The 16,563-nt window shown below is 44.8% G+C and overlaps 6 protein-coding genes across 6 annotated transcripts; 3 read left to right on the plus strand and 3 right to left on the minus strand.

The window, feature by feature from the left end:
- Positions 1-286: 286 nt before the first annotated feature.
- Positions 287-1,746, plus strand: LOC6551746. Its single transcript, XM_001979660.3, has 2 exons — positions 287-1,515; positions 1,569-1,746. Exons 1-2 carry the CDS (start codon positions 325-327, stop codon positions 1,680-1,682), a joined length of 1,305 nt encoding a protein of 434 aa, XP_001979696.1. The 5' UTR covers positions 287-324; the 3' UTR covers positions 1,683-1,746.
- A 5,804-nt stretch (positions 1,747-7,550) lies between these two features.
- Positions 7,551-8,297, plus strand: LOC6551745. The gene has a single exon (XM_001979659.3). The coding sequence runs from the start codon at positions 7,605-7,607 to the stop codon at positions 8,256-8,258; it is 654 nt and encodes a 217-aa protein (XP_001979695.1). The 5' UTR covers positions 7,551-7,604; the 3' UTR covers positions 8,259-8,297.
- A 1,860-nt stretch (positions 8,298-10,157) lies between these two features.
- LOC26526744 (protein TAPT1 homolog) lies at positions 10,158-13,090 on the minus strand. Its single transcript, XM_015155034.2, has 3 exons — positions 12,774-13,090; positions 11,863-12,473; positions 10,158-11,793 (listed from the first exon to the last, which is right to left on the minus strand). The coding sequence occupies exons 1-3, from the start codon at positions 12,967-12,969 to the stop codon at positions 10,579-10,581; spliced, it is 2,022 nt and encodes a 673-aa protein (XP_015010520.1). The 5' UTR covers positions 12,970-13,090; the 3' UTR covers positions 10,158-10,578.
- A 221-nt stretch (positions 13,091-13,311) lies between these two features.
- On the plus strand, positions 13,312-14,400 carry LOC6551744 (nuclear cap-binding protein subunit 2). The gene is made up of 3 exons (XM_001979658.3): positions 13,312-13,464; positions 13,520-13,737; positions 14,135-14,400. Exons 1-3 carry the CDS (start codon positions 13,417-13,419, stop codon positions 14,331-14,333), a joined length of 465 nt encoding a protein of 154 aa, XP_001979694.1. The 5' UTR covers positions 13,312-13,416; the 3' UTR covers positions 14,334-14,400.
- LOC6551743 (peroxiredoxin-5, mitochondrial) lies at positions 14,398-16,236 on the minus strand. Its single transcript, XM_001979657.3, has 4 exons — positions 16,108-16,236; positions 15,359-16,049; positions 15,026-15,160; positions 14,398-14,847 (listed from the first exon to the last, which is right to left on the minus strand). Exons 2-4 carry the CDS (start codon positions 15,500-15,502, stop codon positions 14,518-14,520), a joined length of 609 nt encoding a protein of 202 aa, XP_001979693.2. The 5' UTR covers positions 15,503-16,049; positions 16,108-16,236; the 3' UTR covers positions 14,398-14,517.
- On the minus strand, positions 15,629-16,186 carry LOC6551742 (ubiquitin domain-containing protein DSK2). Its single transcript, XM_001979656.3, has 2 exons — positions 16,108-16,186; positions 15,629-16,049 (listed from the first exon to the last, which is right to left on the minus strand). Exons 1-2 carry the CDS (start codon positions 16,153-16,155, stop codon positions 15,705-15,707), a joined length of 393 nt encoding a protein of 130 aa, XP_001979692.1. The 5' UTR covers positions 16,156-16,186; the 3' UTR covers positions 15,629-15,704.
- Positions 16,237-16,563: the final 327 nt, after the last annotated feature.

Consider the following 16,563-nt stretch of genomic DNA (forward strand, 5'->3'; position numbering starts at 1 on the left):
CGTCGATCAGGTCGGGCCCCATGCCTGGGTCCATAAAACAAAATCAGTCCGAAATGAAAACATATCCGTGCCTCGTTAGCATCCGATCTCAGCAGGGTGGTTGCAGTGACACCAGTGTTGGCTGGAAAGTGGGGGACATTTTCATTTGAATTTCTCGTTGTAGCTAGCTCTGCGACCTTTGGCAAGTCATGTTTTGTTTAAACCTTTGATCAGATCATTTTAGCAATGATGTGGATATCTAAAAACGACGTAGCCCTGCGCTCTACTTCAGCAATTTTGACACAGACACTGCTTAATTCGAAACAAACACACTGACAAAAGAAAATGCCTTCGCCAAAAACGAAAGATAATAAAGACAACAGCGTGGTGGGAAGCATTGATTCCGAGCGGGAAAATGAGGACCTGGCCCTGCTGAAACTGGTTCTCAGGAAGCTGAATGTCAATGATCAGACGCTGCTCCATCGCCATGTTGGCCAAATTCCGGATGCCCTTCATATGCTGTGGAAGCTGCAACATCCACGACTGAACTTCGAGTTTATGCAACGGAAGCTGCGTAGATCCGATCTGGAGTTGTTTCTACAGGAAATGATCAAGGATATGCCCAGCATTAGATTCCGCAGTGAGCACTTGCAGGAAGAACTGAACATCCTGGAAAGGGCTAATATTGGACGTCTGCTCCACGTGAAGTGTTGTGCTATTACCTGGGATAGTTCGCCGAGCAACAGGAATACCAAATTCCCTCATTGGCCATTCCTCGCGCTACCACGACTGATGAGCCACCTGACTGAGCTTGATATATACTGCCCGGTCCAGGACTGCTTTATTGACCAGTTTGGCAAATTGGAAGCCCTGAAGATCGTAGAAGAGATTTCTGCACCGGCTATGGAGGCCATTTACTTGAGTGGCGCACCATTGAAGTGCTTGGATCTTCCGGGCGCTCATACATATCCCATACGGGGCATCTCACACTGCAAACATCTGAACAATCTATTGGTACACCTTAACACTTTTTTAACCGGTCACAATGAGATTATTCAACTGCCACAACTTGCGGAGCTGAGAATCACCCAGATCCGGGAAAGCAAGGACACAGCAAAAGCTCTATCCTATGTGGTGCAAGAAAAAGGCAATGAACTCGTGGACATTCAAATTGATTGCAGCTTTGCAGATCATGCGAATTGCCTAAGTGAGTTGGCGCTAAATCGCTGTATGAATCTGACTCAACTGAAGCTGTCCAATTGCGTATTCGAGTATCAGGACATGGCACAGTTGTGCCTGCCCGTTTCCATAACCTGTGCTCAGTTCTCCAACTGCCCAGATCTCACTGACGAACAGCTCTTGGACTTTATCAAGGCTAATACCAAACTGGAAGAGCTTATCGTGGATCAGTGCCCAGAACTGACGGAAAATCTACTCCATGGTGTTCTTAAAGTTCGCAGCAGTGGCAATAAACAGGTGCGCTTGTTACTCAGAATCGGGAAAAGTCCTAATCTTTGGGATTTATATCAACAGAACGTAAGTATCTATTGATTTAAGTTGAAGTAGTTTCTGAAGTTTATACTTTTTAGTTGACTTATTGGGCACGAAAGGAATCTATTCTCAAAATGGAAAACGTGGAAAGCCATGACTTGGATGATATTGTGATGCACTTCGAAATATCTAAGGATATTCCTGAAAATTAATAACGTACTACATAAATGTATGGTTTTTAAGAGCTCTTTTACAAGTCTAATAAACAATTCTACTGCGGCAGCCAAACCCCTCTACTTGGTAGTGATATATAGGATCAGAAGGATAGGATCGATATAGTCTGCACATATGGAAGGCTAGTCTAGCCATTAGCTGTAATTAATCTTAAGTCTATCAGGTGGCATCAAACCAGTCTGTTTGGACTTCTCCTCCTGCTAATTGGCCGCCTGCCATGTGGCGATTTGTCATAGTCACCGACTCCACCACGCATGCGCCACGCATGTGGCACCCGACGCCTCCTTACGCCCGCCACGCCCCCCTCCGCCTGAGCAGTGGGGCGAAAAAGCCACACGCAACAGCTACACGATTTTCAACAACAAAATTTGTCATATGTGACGATGGCTTGGTTTATTTGCTTCTCGATTTTTTCCGCAATTTGTGCGTTTCGGTGCTTTGGGCTTTGAGCTTTGAGCATTTTGTCAGTGGTGGCGACCACCGTTGCGGAATGCAAACAAATTTGTGAACATGACGCGGCTTACACAGCTCCAGCCCCACATCCAGCTCCACCTCCAGCTCCACAACTGGGCGACTGTCGCTGGGGCCACCCATTGTTATAATTATTGGGCGCCCGGGTGCCAGTGACAATTTGGCCTGGCTTTCTGGTTAGCCATTTGGGGAGTAAGCCAGTAAAACAGTAAACCAGCGACATGTGTTGAAAGTCCTCCGAAGACAGCTGCTTTTTGGCCATACTTTTCCAGGAGTTGTGAGCGAAGAGCAGCCATTAGTTCTGGAAAAGCGGCTTGGGACATTTTCGCAGTGGAATTGACTCATTTATGGACACCAGCAGTTGTTACATAGCTAAATGGAGCCGTTTGGAATAGGAATTTACACCAAGTTAACTATTGAAGGAGCGGAAGCTGATGTACTTCAGCAACGAGGGAAAGGTTCCAGTAATAAGATATATATGATGTAAATTCTGTAGATCAGGCTGTATATCACTGATTGTTTAGCAGTTTAGCTGTTGCCACATATTCGATTTCACCTCTACGACTCGCTCGGAAATCAGGAATGCAAAGGCCCTAATAACTTGTGCGACCTCTGTCTGCCCCCGGTCCTCATTCCCCCAAATCCTCAGTCGGCGAGGAGCTGAGCCAGTTTCCAGATCCCTGCGCTAGGCCACTAATTCGTTTTCACACTTTTCATGCATCGGACAGGTCGAAATGGCTGGCGGCGCATTGGCAGCTCCTAATTTCATACCCCAGTCCTAGTTCTAGTTTCCCTAGCTGCCACACAAAGGGAAAATGTTTGGAAACGCATAACTCATATGAAGATAGTAAAATAGTGTTTGTTGATCTGCTACTATGCTGTTGCTGCTCCTCAGGCGCGGAAGTTGACACAAATTGATGGGAGCGGCTCTAAACTTCTCTGTAAAAGTGGCCAAAAGAAGGTACGTTTGAAGCTTATTGCTGCATACTTTTAGACAGCTTTTGAGTAGTTTTCCCGAGTTTAAAGCATGTCTTAAGGATATCTGCGGGATTTTCTTCCAGTGCACATAACACCCGTCTGCAGCCGACTAATATTTATATTTGCCCTGCATTTCTCACTCCGCCGATGGCCAGCGATTTGATAAGCAAATGGAAATGCAGTTCGCTGGAGAAAGAGAACAAGCGAATGGCGGAGGAGGCCAGTCAGACGATGGCGGCGAAAGGTGCAAATAAATAATTTGCAGTAGCCGGGCGGCGACCACTCGACGACCCACTGTTGGCCTACCGACCAACTCGACCAACTCGGCCAACTCAGCCAACTTGGCCAACAACACTGAGAGCGACGGCCAGACAAATATTTTATTGCAAATTTGCTGATATTGGACGACAGGCGGCCGGCCACTGGAGCAGTTTGTAGTGCTGCTGCTACGCTCTTGTCCGGCTGTTTTGCATATTAAATTTATTTTATTGAATATAGCCGCAGATTTAGTTAGATATGCGAGGGTGGATTGTACACTTTCACAATGTGTGCGCTAAAATATTTGTTTTCCAACCGCAACTAATGCTATTATATTCAATCTAAAGTTAACTTGTATAAATTGTTTATCGCTGTAAAAGTAATTATAGTTATTGCAAGTTCTGCTGTTAAAGTCTAGATTTTGCGGGAGCGAAACCGACACCCAACAACTTGCTAATAAAGCTCTTTCTAGCAGGTGATTTCCGAAGCAAAGCCTATCAGTAGTGCAATGAAAAAGTGCTCTAAAAAAGGTGGTCCGTAATCGACCCCCTGGAAACCCAAGGGACTTCGCCTGCAATTACCGCCAGTGATGCGAGAGTTTTGCGAACCGCCCTCTGGCTGGCCTGCATGTGCACTTTTCCAGCTCATTGTGATGGTCTTTCCACCGGGGAGCTATGCAGCCCCACGCCCCTGCCCCCTGCCCACCGCCCCCCGCCGGCGGGGTGGCGCATAATTGCCATCGGATTCGGACGCGATTCGTGGTGGATGGAGGAGGCCCAGCGGGCGATGAATTATTAATTGCCGTTGATTTGCATTGAGATCTGAACGGTCCGGGATCATTACCGCGGCCGGCAATCTTGCGGAGCAGACCGATCTCGCATATAGTGTAAACATAATAATCAACGGGCATTATATGCCTACATATACCTATGTATATACATACGAGTATATGTATGTGGCGATCAGCAGAATGCGCTTTTGCAAAATGGCCGGCGGTCAGCGCGGCCCCCAATTGACACCTGAGCGGCCGAGCTGCCTATTATTGCTATTTTTGTTGGTGCCGCTGCCGCGGCCGCTGCAGTTGCAGTTGCAGCTGTAATTGTTATTTATGCACTTGCATTTAGCCGCCTGTAATGGCATGTGGAGCGCATGGCGGCCATGCCCCCTGGGATGGGCGTAACGCCAGCAATTTACAGCGCTGTGCAACCGATTACGTAACAGTTGGGAACGCTTAATTGTGGGGCGATAAGCGAGCCGCAATGATGCTCAAAATTAAATTGTACTTGTATTAAATGTATCAACGAAAAGAAAAAGGAGTTAAAGGAACGCCGATCTATGTACTAATATTAAATTTAATACAAAATCACAAGGCACTTTAGAGAAAAACTTTGAGTGCCAATTTGTTAGAGACGAATAATTTCATTTAAAACAAATAAACATTTTAAAATACAACTAAAAAGCCCAACTAAGTATGTACATAGTTTTTATAAACAAATATTTGCATTTTAAACTTGTGTAAGCAAGTAAGCGATATAGTTGTGTGAATAATATGAATATATATGTATGAGTATATAAAAAAATTAGTTAATAAAGATTACATACCATTTATTATCACCTTCATGCCAATCCAAAAAATTAATGGCATATCTAAATATTGCCAATCATTTATTCTTATTTGGCTGCTGGATCCCGTTACTTTGCAGTCCAATAAGAAGCAAACGAATACACGCACACGCGTAAGTTTCAATATGGCGGCCGCGACGAAAACGAGACAGAAGGCCAGAAAAAGTACAAAATCTGATAAATAAGTAAATTTCCTAGTTTTCTTTTTTGGGCAGGGCTCGCGTGCTTAAGTTCAACTTGAAAAAGTCCCAAGTGACTACTGTGCGATCCCAGGAATCTCAAGCGGAAAAAATAAAGATAATATATGAATGCACGTAAGTATGCACATACACACATTCATACATATGTACATATGTAAGTAAGGAGCAGCTGCCCTCTTTTGTTGTTGCACTTAAAGTCGCTAAAATGCGGTGCGTTCGCTTGTCAAAATTGCAGCAGCATTCAGGCTTTTTTATGTTAAGAAGCCACAAAGAGATGACGCAGTCGAAATGGTTAAATGAATTAACCCTTTTACTTTGCACAAGCACACACACACACATATATATATATATATATATACCGGCATGTGCATGCAACAGGCAATACAGTGGCTACAACAACAATAGCAGACAATGTTTTGTGATTTTTCTGGCCGTTCTTGTAGTTTTGGTACAACACACGGATTAGGGTACACCACCGGAAAAATATTTTACACAAAAGCACGCGATTTAACCTTTAAAAAAAAAACACAACCACGCGGAAACTTTGATGGAAAAGGGACTAAGGTTACCGATTACAATCGATCACTTTTTATCGATTAGCTTCTTCGAAGGTATCGCAGGGTATTGCCAACTTGTCTCAAATTTTAAAAAGTCTATATTTAACTCTTTTTTTGTAATATTCATTACGGACGCCTCGTTAAAATGGGTAAATATACAAGTATTCAACGTAATTTAAGACTTTAACAAAAACCGTCAACATTTTTTGTAACTTGAGGAATGATTGGTAGTATAGTTTAGTATATACATACATATATAGTTTAGTATATATTACACTTTATTTTATTGCGACTGATTGCATTGAACATAACATTAAAGTAGCACAATTTATTTATTTATTTTACAAGGATATGCTTTACAAAAGGTTCGCAATACCTTAAAAGTATTTAAATACATTTTATATAAATATACATACATAATCGATCGATGCGCTATACGGATTTTTTGAAAAACAAATGAATACTACATATGAAATGAAGTGTGCTAACTTTTTGGCGTTGCATCAGCGGCTCGTGTGTACAAACATTTATTTAAATGCTCACCCCACTTCTCGGCACTTCAGATGAAGCTGGAGCTGGAGATGGAGCCGAATCGGAGCTTGGAGCACGGTGGAGAATTGCGCGTAAATTCGTTGCGGTCTGCGCGTCATCAACGTAATCGCCGTCAACAGCAGTCAACAGCATCAAACTGGCAGGCAAACGTTGCTACTGTTTCCAGACGCAGTCCGTCCGGTCAACAGAAGCACCAACCGCCGCGGTGAAGTGGTTTTTTATGATCAGATGAGATGAGCCGAGCCCAAAGCAGCACTTTCCATCCGCGAAAGAAACCGAGGCTCCAACAAAAGCGTGTCTGTCGAGTTCGCTAATGGGAACCATCTACACACATATGTATGTATCTATGTACATTCCGGGTACAAAGTGCACTTGATGGAGCCATTTGGGCAGAATGTAACCCATAAACAAATTCTAGCAGACCTAGGACTTCCACATTTATTACCTTGCTTGTATGCAACACTTTAAATTAGGTTTTGCTCTTACAAATGAATATGTTTTCGCTATCTCATTTTACGTTTTCGAAGAATCTGAATAATACACTAGATCAGTGGAATTCGTAGAAGGCACCATAAAGTGTATTTAATCTCGATCAGTATAACAAAACAAGTCGATCGGACCTGTCCGTCCGTCCATCTGTCCGTATGTCCATCCGTTTGAACGCTGTAATCTCGGGTACCACAAAAGATGCAAAGTTGAGACTAAGCTTGCAGATTGTAGAAGCGTAGACGCAGCGCAAGTTTCTTTAAGAAAGTGACCACGCCCACAAGCCGCTCGAAACTATCATGCCCACACATTTGAAAAATATCATTTCGTGTTATTATTATTATTTTATTATTTTTTTGACCCTTTCATCGGTTTGTTCATTCCTTTTATCACATCGCTTTGGTCTTCCCTCGCATTGCTTTTTCCGTTTTATCAATTTATTTCGGCCATTTTGATTTGGCCATTTTTTCATTTCATTTTGTCCATTTTCGTATTGATCATTTCGTTTTGGCCATTTAGTTTTTCTGATTTCGTTTTGTCCATTTATTTGTTCCGACTTCGTTTTGGTCTCTCTTTCGGTAATTTCGCTTTCACCATTTGTTTTAATCATTTAGTTTTGGTCATCCCTTTTGGTCAAATCTGTGGCTTAGGCCACTTTGATTTGGGTTCTGTGTTCGCTTCTTAATGTTCTATTTTTGTAATTTTGAACCGTATTCAAAGCACAAGCGGAGTACTTCAAACATACACCTGTCAGGCGTTCGAAGTGAGTGTAAAAATGAGGGTCTATTTATACCAGATGCGCCCGGTGCTCTTTCTGTTCTACGTGGTGGAGACCACGGCCAACATGTTCGTGATGTACTTCCAACTGAAGGCATTTGTGTTCGTCAACTTGACCACGATGCATTGGGCCGATGCTATGATCCATTACTTTTACATGGCCTACATCTACGTATACACGATGGTAACGCTCTTCGCCAGCTTAAACCTGTGCACCGGCCATCGCACTTCGATCGTCGAGGAAGTGGTGCGTCCTCTGGTCGGATTTGTTATGTATACGATTGTCTCCCTGATGGCACTGCACGATGCCGAGACGGATTTCTATGTATGGTATGACGAGAAGCAGAAGGGCGGTATATTGTACCCCGAGAAGCCGCTCCATCCGTTCTTCGGTAGTCTGCGGGACCAGGCGACGGCCAGTTTGGTGGCCAGCGTAGTCTTCCTGCTGCACTGCCTCATTGCCCTGGATGTCCTGCTGTCGAATGACGACTCGGAAGACGAGCGTAAGGCATCCGACTCCTCCGACGACGTGGTCGACGAGGTCGACTACGTCCCGGTGCGTCTCTACGTCTTTGGCGGCGTTGTGCAACGCTGGCTCGAGCAGTTCGACTGGTTCCAGGACTTCACCCAAAGGGGAGTCACAGATATCTGATCCCAACGTATTAAATGGCTAGGTTCTTTGGCCTGTACATGTGCAACGCATTTGTGTCTTTTATCTTCATTATCTCCTTTTGCACAACTACTTCGAACTACTTGATAATGCAGCCTTTGCTTTTTGGTACATCCAGTGCAAGGAACCCCCACCATCGCCAATCCCATGACGTCAGTCGGAAGCAACAGTTCGGGCTGCATCATATAAAGCTCATTGTCGTCAATGTGTCAGCGATAAGCAGCTGGGACCAAACAACTACATAAGTACACGTATCTGTATCTGTATCTGTATCTTTCCGCGGCCAGTGCGCAGGTCCAAAGTTGGGGAAGAATCGATACATGATGGGGCACAGCGGCAGTCAAGAGCAAGGTGAAGCATTGCCCTGGTACTGCTGGGTGCGGTGCTTTCATTCATAAGAAATTGGTCTATATTGCATGGTCACAGCCCCCTGGCTACTTCTAGCCCAGACCAAGGATGTTCTTTTGCATCTCAAAAACTGTAGCATGGACTTTCGAACAATGCAATGCGTACCTAAACTTATGTACATATCAAAAGTTAACAAATGCCCAGGTGATGATAATTATATGGCCTACTTTTCGGGGTTTTTAAATAAATTATAATATATGTTCATGATCATTGCTGTGGATGTGCAACATGATAATGATTTTGAATAAAGGTGAGGTAAAGGTTTACTTTAAACATTACTCATAAAACTATGTTCATTTCGCAATCATTTTAAGCATTATTTTTAAGTACCTCCTCTCTTTTCTAGCATATATTCCATACGGATACCCGATTCGATTGCAAAGGCTGCCATTTAGACTGAATAACCAATGCAGAGACTTTAAACAGAAATCAGAGCAAACATTAATAAATCTTAGCCAAAATCACAAATTTAACAAGGAGGAAAACGCATTTTCCGCCCACGCAAGGAGCGAGCGTGAAAAATACATAAATGCGAGAGGGAAAATCGATAAGGACGCCATTCCGCAGGAGCGCTGTGTCCTTGAAATCGAAAAGGGAAGGACCATTCATGAAGTTGGCCGAACTTTTCATGAATGAAAGTGGCCGGCGAGGAGTCGGCAATTTGGTGAGTTTGCGCAGCGTAAACGCGAATTTTCCAGGGGATTCCAACTGGCTGCCATTTCGAAAACTTCCCCACTTCAGGGCACTGACGCAACCACAATGCGCTGCTCCAAGGTCAGCGTAAAATTTCATTCATAAAACTGATACGCCCCGCGGCGTAGATATGTCCACATACAAACGGGCGTACATATAGAGCCGTGGCGCGTGTGAGTTCCCAGGAGGTGGCCATGGATGGGGCACTTGGAGTCGGAGACTTGGAATCGGGCGCGGATATGGGGCTAAGCGAGCACTCCATTTGCAGCTTGTTGATTTTTCTACGCGTGCAAACACAAACAAAGCGGGCAACCATTTCATTCATGAAACCAGCGCAGGGGGGCTCCAAACTTCTGGCCTTCTAAGCCCGCACCCCCAGCGAAAAGCTGCGGGCCCAGCCAAAGATTTTTGGAACTGGTCCAGAAAACAATTTCGCGATAAGCTGAAAGCAATTTTGCCCCCAGGAATTTGTGGTAAACTTAGTCACTTGCTTTTCATTCAGCCGGGAGTCGAATGGGGATGACTGTCATCTTGCTAACTTGAAAATGGTAAAGGTTATTGGATAAATGATGCGTGAGCTCACCGCACAAATATCTGAAAATAAATGAAATTGTTATGAACGTCACCGAGATTTAATATTTCGAATTGCCTCTAAGTTAATTGGAAATCTGATGGCTACTTGTCGTATGAGCAATATTTTCACCAATCCTTTGCCTTCAATAACGCCACCTAAACGCCCTTTTTCCAAGCCAAAGTCTGAATTCAGTTGATATCTGTTGTCATGTTTAATATTGGACTGTTGTGGTAAATAAATTATGTACAAGGAAAAAGTGACCTACTATTCTACTATTATTCCGTAATGGACTAAATTATCGACCCTCCTAATTGTAATAAATAGTTTGGCGAAAGCTATTAGGTGTTTTTATTTTTTAAGGGCTCAGTAACAGCCAAAATGTGACATCGCAAAAAACGGACTTACAAAGTTTATAGAAATACCTTAGGGCACACCAACTTAAGGGTATTGAGGCACAATTCGATATTCCAGGGAGAACGTAATTTTAGCTACGGCCTAAAGTACTTTTTAAATCCATTCTCACTTACACCTACAAAGGAGCAACTAAGCGTTACTTAAAAGATCAAAAAAACGCAACTACGTATAAGATAAAATCAAATATAATAATAAATTAGCATCGATTTATGGCTACAGCTGTGTCGATTGGTTGCCGCCCGCAGGTCCAGAAGTCCCACCCTTCTCCACCATGCTGGGGATGCCCGGCTCCGACTCGGAACGCTTGTGCGTTCGCTTGGGCAGCCGCTGGGTGGCCTGTTTAGCCTTGGGACTTGCCTCTCCGTCGCCGGAATTGTTGAGCAGCATCAGATCCGGTTGACTGCGCACCAGATCCTGCTCTTGGTAAACCTCCTGGACGGCTGCACTGGCATTGGTGTTTGTCACCTGCTCGTTGAGACAAACATCGTCCAGATCCACATCGCTGTTGGAGAAGAGAGCTGTGGCGCCCAGTTCCAAGGAGTTGGTAACATCCAGCTCCTGCTCACTGACCGCCTTCTTTGGCGTGGATGTGGAAGCGATTGAGGTTCGTGAGAAATTCTTGCTCACATCGAGATGACCAGCACTGGGCGGGGTCAACAGTGTGGTCACTTGTGCTGGCTTCGAGCCAATGCTATTGTTGTTATTATTATTATTATTATTGTGGTTCTGTCCGCCCGTCGAAGCCGTTGAGACAGGAGCAGCTGCGCCCAAAACAGGCACATTGGTCATGCTGCTCGGTGTAGAACTGTTCCGCTCTGTCTGATGTTCCTTCATTAGCTTGCAGGCCTTGCCCAGCGCACAGATGGTCAGGCAAATTCGCAGGCCCATGGCAAACAAATAGGCAAGCAGGAAGAGCAGCCAGGCGGCTAGGTTCTCGAAAGAGACCGCTGTGTAGATGGCCTTTATCAAGACCACAGCCAGCGGAAATGGAATGAAGCCCATGCGTCTGGCCACCAAATCCGAATGGTCTGAAAAGGCATGCTTTTGTCGGGTCTGGGTCATATCGTAGGCCAAGCTGGTTGTGTACTCTCTATAGATGCTCTCCGGCAGCTCATTGAATCGCGTGATAAACGCATGCTTCACCCAATCGATGAGGATTTCCGTGAACAGCACGGCAAAGCAGTCGGGCAGCATAACACAGAACTGCGTGATGCTCCAGTCAAACTCCTTCATGGTCTGGATAACCACAATGAACAAAAGCACAGAAAGATGGAATCGCTCTCGCACATCGCTACAGGTTAACTGGAACAGGTTGTTCTTGTCGAACTTCTTGAACACGGATCCCTTGAGCTCCACGAAGTTATTCGATATCATGATGGTCAGCAGGCCCTTGTTATTGGAGTTCACTGCTACATTCAAACAGGTGGCCTTCAAAGAATAGTTAAGTCATTAGCCATACGATTATCAACTGAAACATATAAATATAACATCACTCACCTGAAACATGATCAGACCGCTGTGCAAAAAAACATAGATTAGCGTAAAGAGAACGTGCGTGAGTACTCCAAAGTGCTCCCGCTTGGAATTCTTTGGTTCTGTCGCTGTCCAGAAGAGAGCATCGATGGTATCCTGGCCAAAGGCGGACAGCAGCCGGTCGCCCACCTCCAGCATGTTGTAGAATATGTACAGCTTGATGATCGACTGCGACTTGATGATGTGGTACACCCGATTCGTGTCCACTAGGAGCATTATCAGCGTCACCGTCATCCAGATGACGCCCTTCAGCAGATCACAGATTTCCGCCGGCGACAGCAGCCTTTGTCCGCTGCTGCGAAGTCGAAAGATCCGTGCCACCGTCCTGGAAACCAGGGCCCAAATGGCCATCACAAATCGGACGGGCAGAAAAGTGTGAATGTAGAGGAAGGAGTCGGCGCACTGCATGATCCCGTACACCATGAACCGCTCCAGATCCCGCGGTATGCGCATGAAACTGTAGATCTTCTGCCTTCGCGCCGAATAGCGCTCCTCGTCGTGCTCCAGCATGTAGCCGCGTGTCATCTCCACTTTGAAGAAGTCGTAGAATGTGTTTGTGCAGGTTTCTGCGGGTCCTGAAATGCCCAGACAAAAGATAAATGATTTTAGTAAAATAGATACCTTTTGATTATACATCATAGCACTTATGCTATCATTGGTGCTATTATGTATAATAAAACGCCCTTAAAGAGCGCAAATTACAATATTATTCGTAATTAAGGGATATATCTGTGATTTAAAATAGTTGACTTGGTGGATTGCATTAAATCTAATGTATATTTGTATACAACTAAAGTTGCAATGAAGATACCAAATAAATGGTAATTTCTATATATTATAGATGGATAGATTTCCAATCAGAAATCCCTGTTTACCGCTCTGCAGTCGCTGCTGCGCTGAGCCCGCTGCCGGCGCAGCAGTCGGCGTCGCTGCAACGTCATCCTGGGTGAGCGGCGCCTTTTGCTTGAGCTCCTCTTGCTGGTGATGCAGTTCCTCCACTCGGCTGCCGGTGACGTCGCCGCGAAAGCGCAGCTGCCGCTTGCTGCCCGCGGAATTGAGTGTGGTGTTCATTAAGTACGGTGTGCGGAGTCCATAAAATTAAAAATAACAACGGGCTATGAACTTTCTGGGTGAAACAGCAGCTATTTGGAAATGTACTAACGCGTGCCGGAAATACCCAAACGTAAACAGTGTATGTATCGAATATAAAGAACTATCGCTTACAGTCGCTGCTTTGTTTCCATTGTGAATATTTTTAATTATTAGTATTCCAAGCATCTTAAATAAGAAGTTTTTGCTAGAGTCAAGAAGGTGATGAATAAATGTACAAAGAATAAAATGTTTTTTTGCTACCCAATAAATACTTTTTGAAATAGGATCCGCGATTAATACTGCATGTGCGATGGTCACAGAAAGTCACAAAAGGAAATACCAGCAGTGCTATCGAATTATTAATCGCTGGAGTGCCGCCACTAAATAAACGCGTAGAAAATATTTCAATAGTTTATACCAGAAAATATGTCCGCATCTGTGGAATTAAGCTCATACCGCGATCAGCACTTCAAGGTGAGTACATCAGAAGGTGCTCATACAGATTTCCCACTCAATAACCCAATTGCAGGGCTCCCGCTCGGAGCAAGAGCGATCGCTCCGCGGCTCGTGTACACTTTACGTGGGAAACCTGAGCTTCTACACCACCGAGGAGCAGATCCACGAGCTGTTCTCCCGCTGCGGCGATGTCCGGGTGATCGTGATGGGTTTGGACAAGTATAAGAAGACGCCCTGCGGCTTCTGCTTCGTGGAGTACTACGTCAGGGCGGAGGCGGAGGCGGCCATGAGGTGAGCCATCTCCTCGCAAGAGAAAGCTGCATCGCTGCTGGCATTCGTAAAAAATAACCAAATCCTTTCCGGTAAAAGGGATCAGAACTGACAGCTGGGATATATAATTCAGCTGGGTTATGGCCTACGAATAGATAGGATGCTTCTCCTGATGGCTTTTATTGCAATATCATAAATGCCTATGAACTTCTGGAGAATTCTAAGTAAACTGCTGTTTTCAAAATAGAAAATTAACATATTTTATGTAAGGAAGCCCCCAAATTGTAAGACATGGATTTGTTATAGTTCACATACAAAGCAGAAATGAAGCGATAAAAGGAGGAATATGAAAACTACACTTTAAAAGGACAAAAATATCTATTAAAAAACTTCTTCATTCTTTTCCCGCCCATTACAGATTTGTGAATGGCACCCGCTTGGATGATCGACTGATTCGCGTGGACTGGGACGCCGGCTTCATTGAGGGCAGGCAATATGGACGCGGCAAAACCGGCGGACAAGTGCGAGATGAATATCGCACGGATTACGATGCCGGCAGGGGAGGTTACGGCAAACTGTTGTCGCAGAAGATCGCGCCCAACACGGACAACCGCTAGTTATTAGATAAGATATAAAGACTATAAGCCTCCACAATTAGATATTAAAGCAAACCCCTAGACGTAACATCTCTAATCGCATATATTGTACGTTTTACATAGTTCTTTTGAAGACGTAATTGATATCATTGCGGCCTAGCATTACTGTATGAGTTTCAACTGTTTCCGGGAGTCGGGAATCCATTTACTTCTTGCCAATATTGTTGGCCAGCGAGCAGCTGAGTCCGGTGCCATCGGGCTCGACATTCAGCTCGGTCACCTTGCCGTTCTCCACCACCAGGGAGTAGCGCTTGGAGCGCACGCCGCCAAGTGGGGGCAGATCGATGGTCACATCCAGGGCCTTGGTGAAACCGCCGGCGGGATCGGCAAGGAGGCGCACCTTGCCAGCGGCTCCGTGCTCCTTCCCCCAGGCGGACATCACGAAGGGATCGTTGACCGAAACGCAGACAATCTCGTCCACGCCCTGCTTGGACTTCAGCTCATCGGCGGAGCTCACATAGCCGGGTAAGTGGGTCTGTGGGTTGGGGAAATGTATTATTCAGTTCGAATACAAAAGATGCATAAATTGCACTGCATAGTTGGCCGTTTCTACATTAATCAGATGGCATTACTTATTTCACTGTTTAATAAACTATAGTTTCAAGTAATTTGATTTTCCACTTAGTGCCGAATACATGCACTATGTTACGCACCTTGGAGCACCCAGGAGTGAAGGCGCCGGGAACGCCGAAGATGATCACCTTCTTTCCGTTGACCAGATCCCCGGTGTTGATTTTGTTGGCTGGGGAGTCCTCGAACAGATCCACCGCCGGAAGGGAGTCACCTACCTAGAAGTGAGGGGGGCAGAAAGCACACAGGCACACTTAGAGAAATGAGGGAGAGAATGGTGGCGATAACCTTGAAGCGTTGCAATTTCCGGGTGCTGCCGCAATCAATATTTATGCAGCTCGGCCCACCGGCTTATGTAATGGGATCCGGACTGCCGCAGAGCCAGAAATCCGGGTTAGCCGTGGACCCCCACTTACTTTGACCATAGCTGCACTGGTTCTGGACAGGGATCGCAGTGAAATGATTTGCTGGGGCAGCGCGGAGTTCACAACTCGGCCAAGAAATTTGCACGACAGCACACGCATTTCTCCTCTCTTTCTTCTTCTCACACACACGGGCATACACTCACACAGCCAAAAGAATGCATCTGGCTGGCGGAGGGTTGCCAGACCGCCGCGAAAAAAGAATATGGACTGTGCGTTTTCAGTCAAGTCTTAATTTTTACTACCTCGATCTTTTTTTTTTTTGTTAAGGGGGGAAATGAAAACATTCTGTGAGGATAAGCTTCCGTCATATTTGGGGGGTGGTGGGTGTTCAGTGGCGCTATGTGCCCGCTCTGCTGACTATACTGTCCGCCAATCTCTCCAAATCGTCCAGGCTCTGCTCGTTGATTTTCCTCTCAAAATCGGCCATAAACTCATTGGTCAGATGCTCCGCCTGGAGTTCCGGATAGTGCCTACGGAATCCCCTCAGGATGCTGTCCTTCAGACATGGTTTTATCACCACCAGATTGAGCTTGGTGCCCTCTTTAATATTGGGATAGGATGCAATTGTCTGTTCGTTGTTCAGCGGACGTCCTAGTAGCAACAGCTTTTGATTCGCCGCCGATATCTGCAGTTCCGCCTCGATCTGGTGTTTCACCTCCAGAATCGTCGATGTCGGCGAGACCTGCGTGGAATATATCAATATTAATGACCGCACTTTTCTGCACATGGTTTATTGTTACCTCGATCGTGCAGTCCTGGCCTTTGAGCACTTTGATTGTGATCTGCATGACAATGCCGTAAATATTATTAAAAAATAAGAAGTATGGCTGGCAAGCGATATAAACAATTTGCTGTGGCGTTGCCACCTGCACTTGTCCGATACTGCCACCAGGTAAAGCGACCCTGGTCTGTAAAAAACTTACATATGAAATATGTATGCATTAAGTTTACGTTTAAAAAACGATTAAAATATGGAAAAATATAATGACGTATTTTGATTTTTATAATTCTGATTTATTTACTTAGTCATTTTGAAATTGCCAAATTGTAAATGTTATCCAACATTAATATTATTTTAGTGCAGGTAATAGAGATTAGTGACAAACTATTGAAAAGCGTCCAAAGTTATTTATTTTGCAAATTTAGGAATTAAAATAAGCGAGAACAAGAAAATAACATTTTATAAACTTCCGATT

The sequence above is a fragment of the Drosophila erecta genome, unplaced genomic scaffold (genome assembly GCF_003286155.1).
Source record: "Drosophila erecta strain 14021-0224.00,06,07 unplaced genomic scaffold, DereRS2 tig00000000-arrow-pilon, whole genome shotgun sequence".
NCBI lineage: Eukaryota > Metazoa > Arthropoda > Insecta > Diptera > Drosophilidae > Drosophila > Drosophila erecta.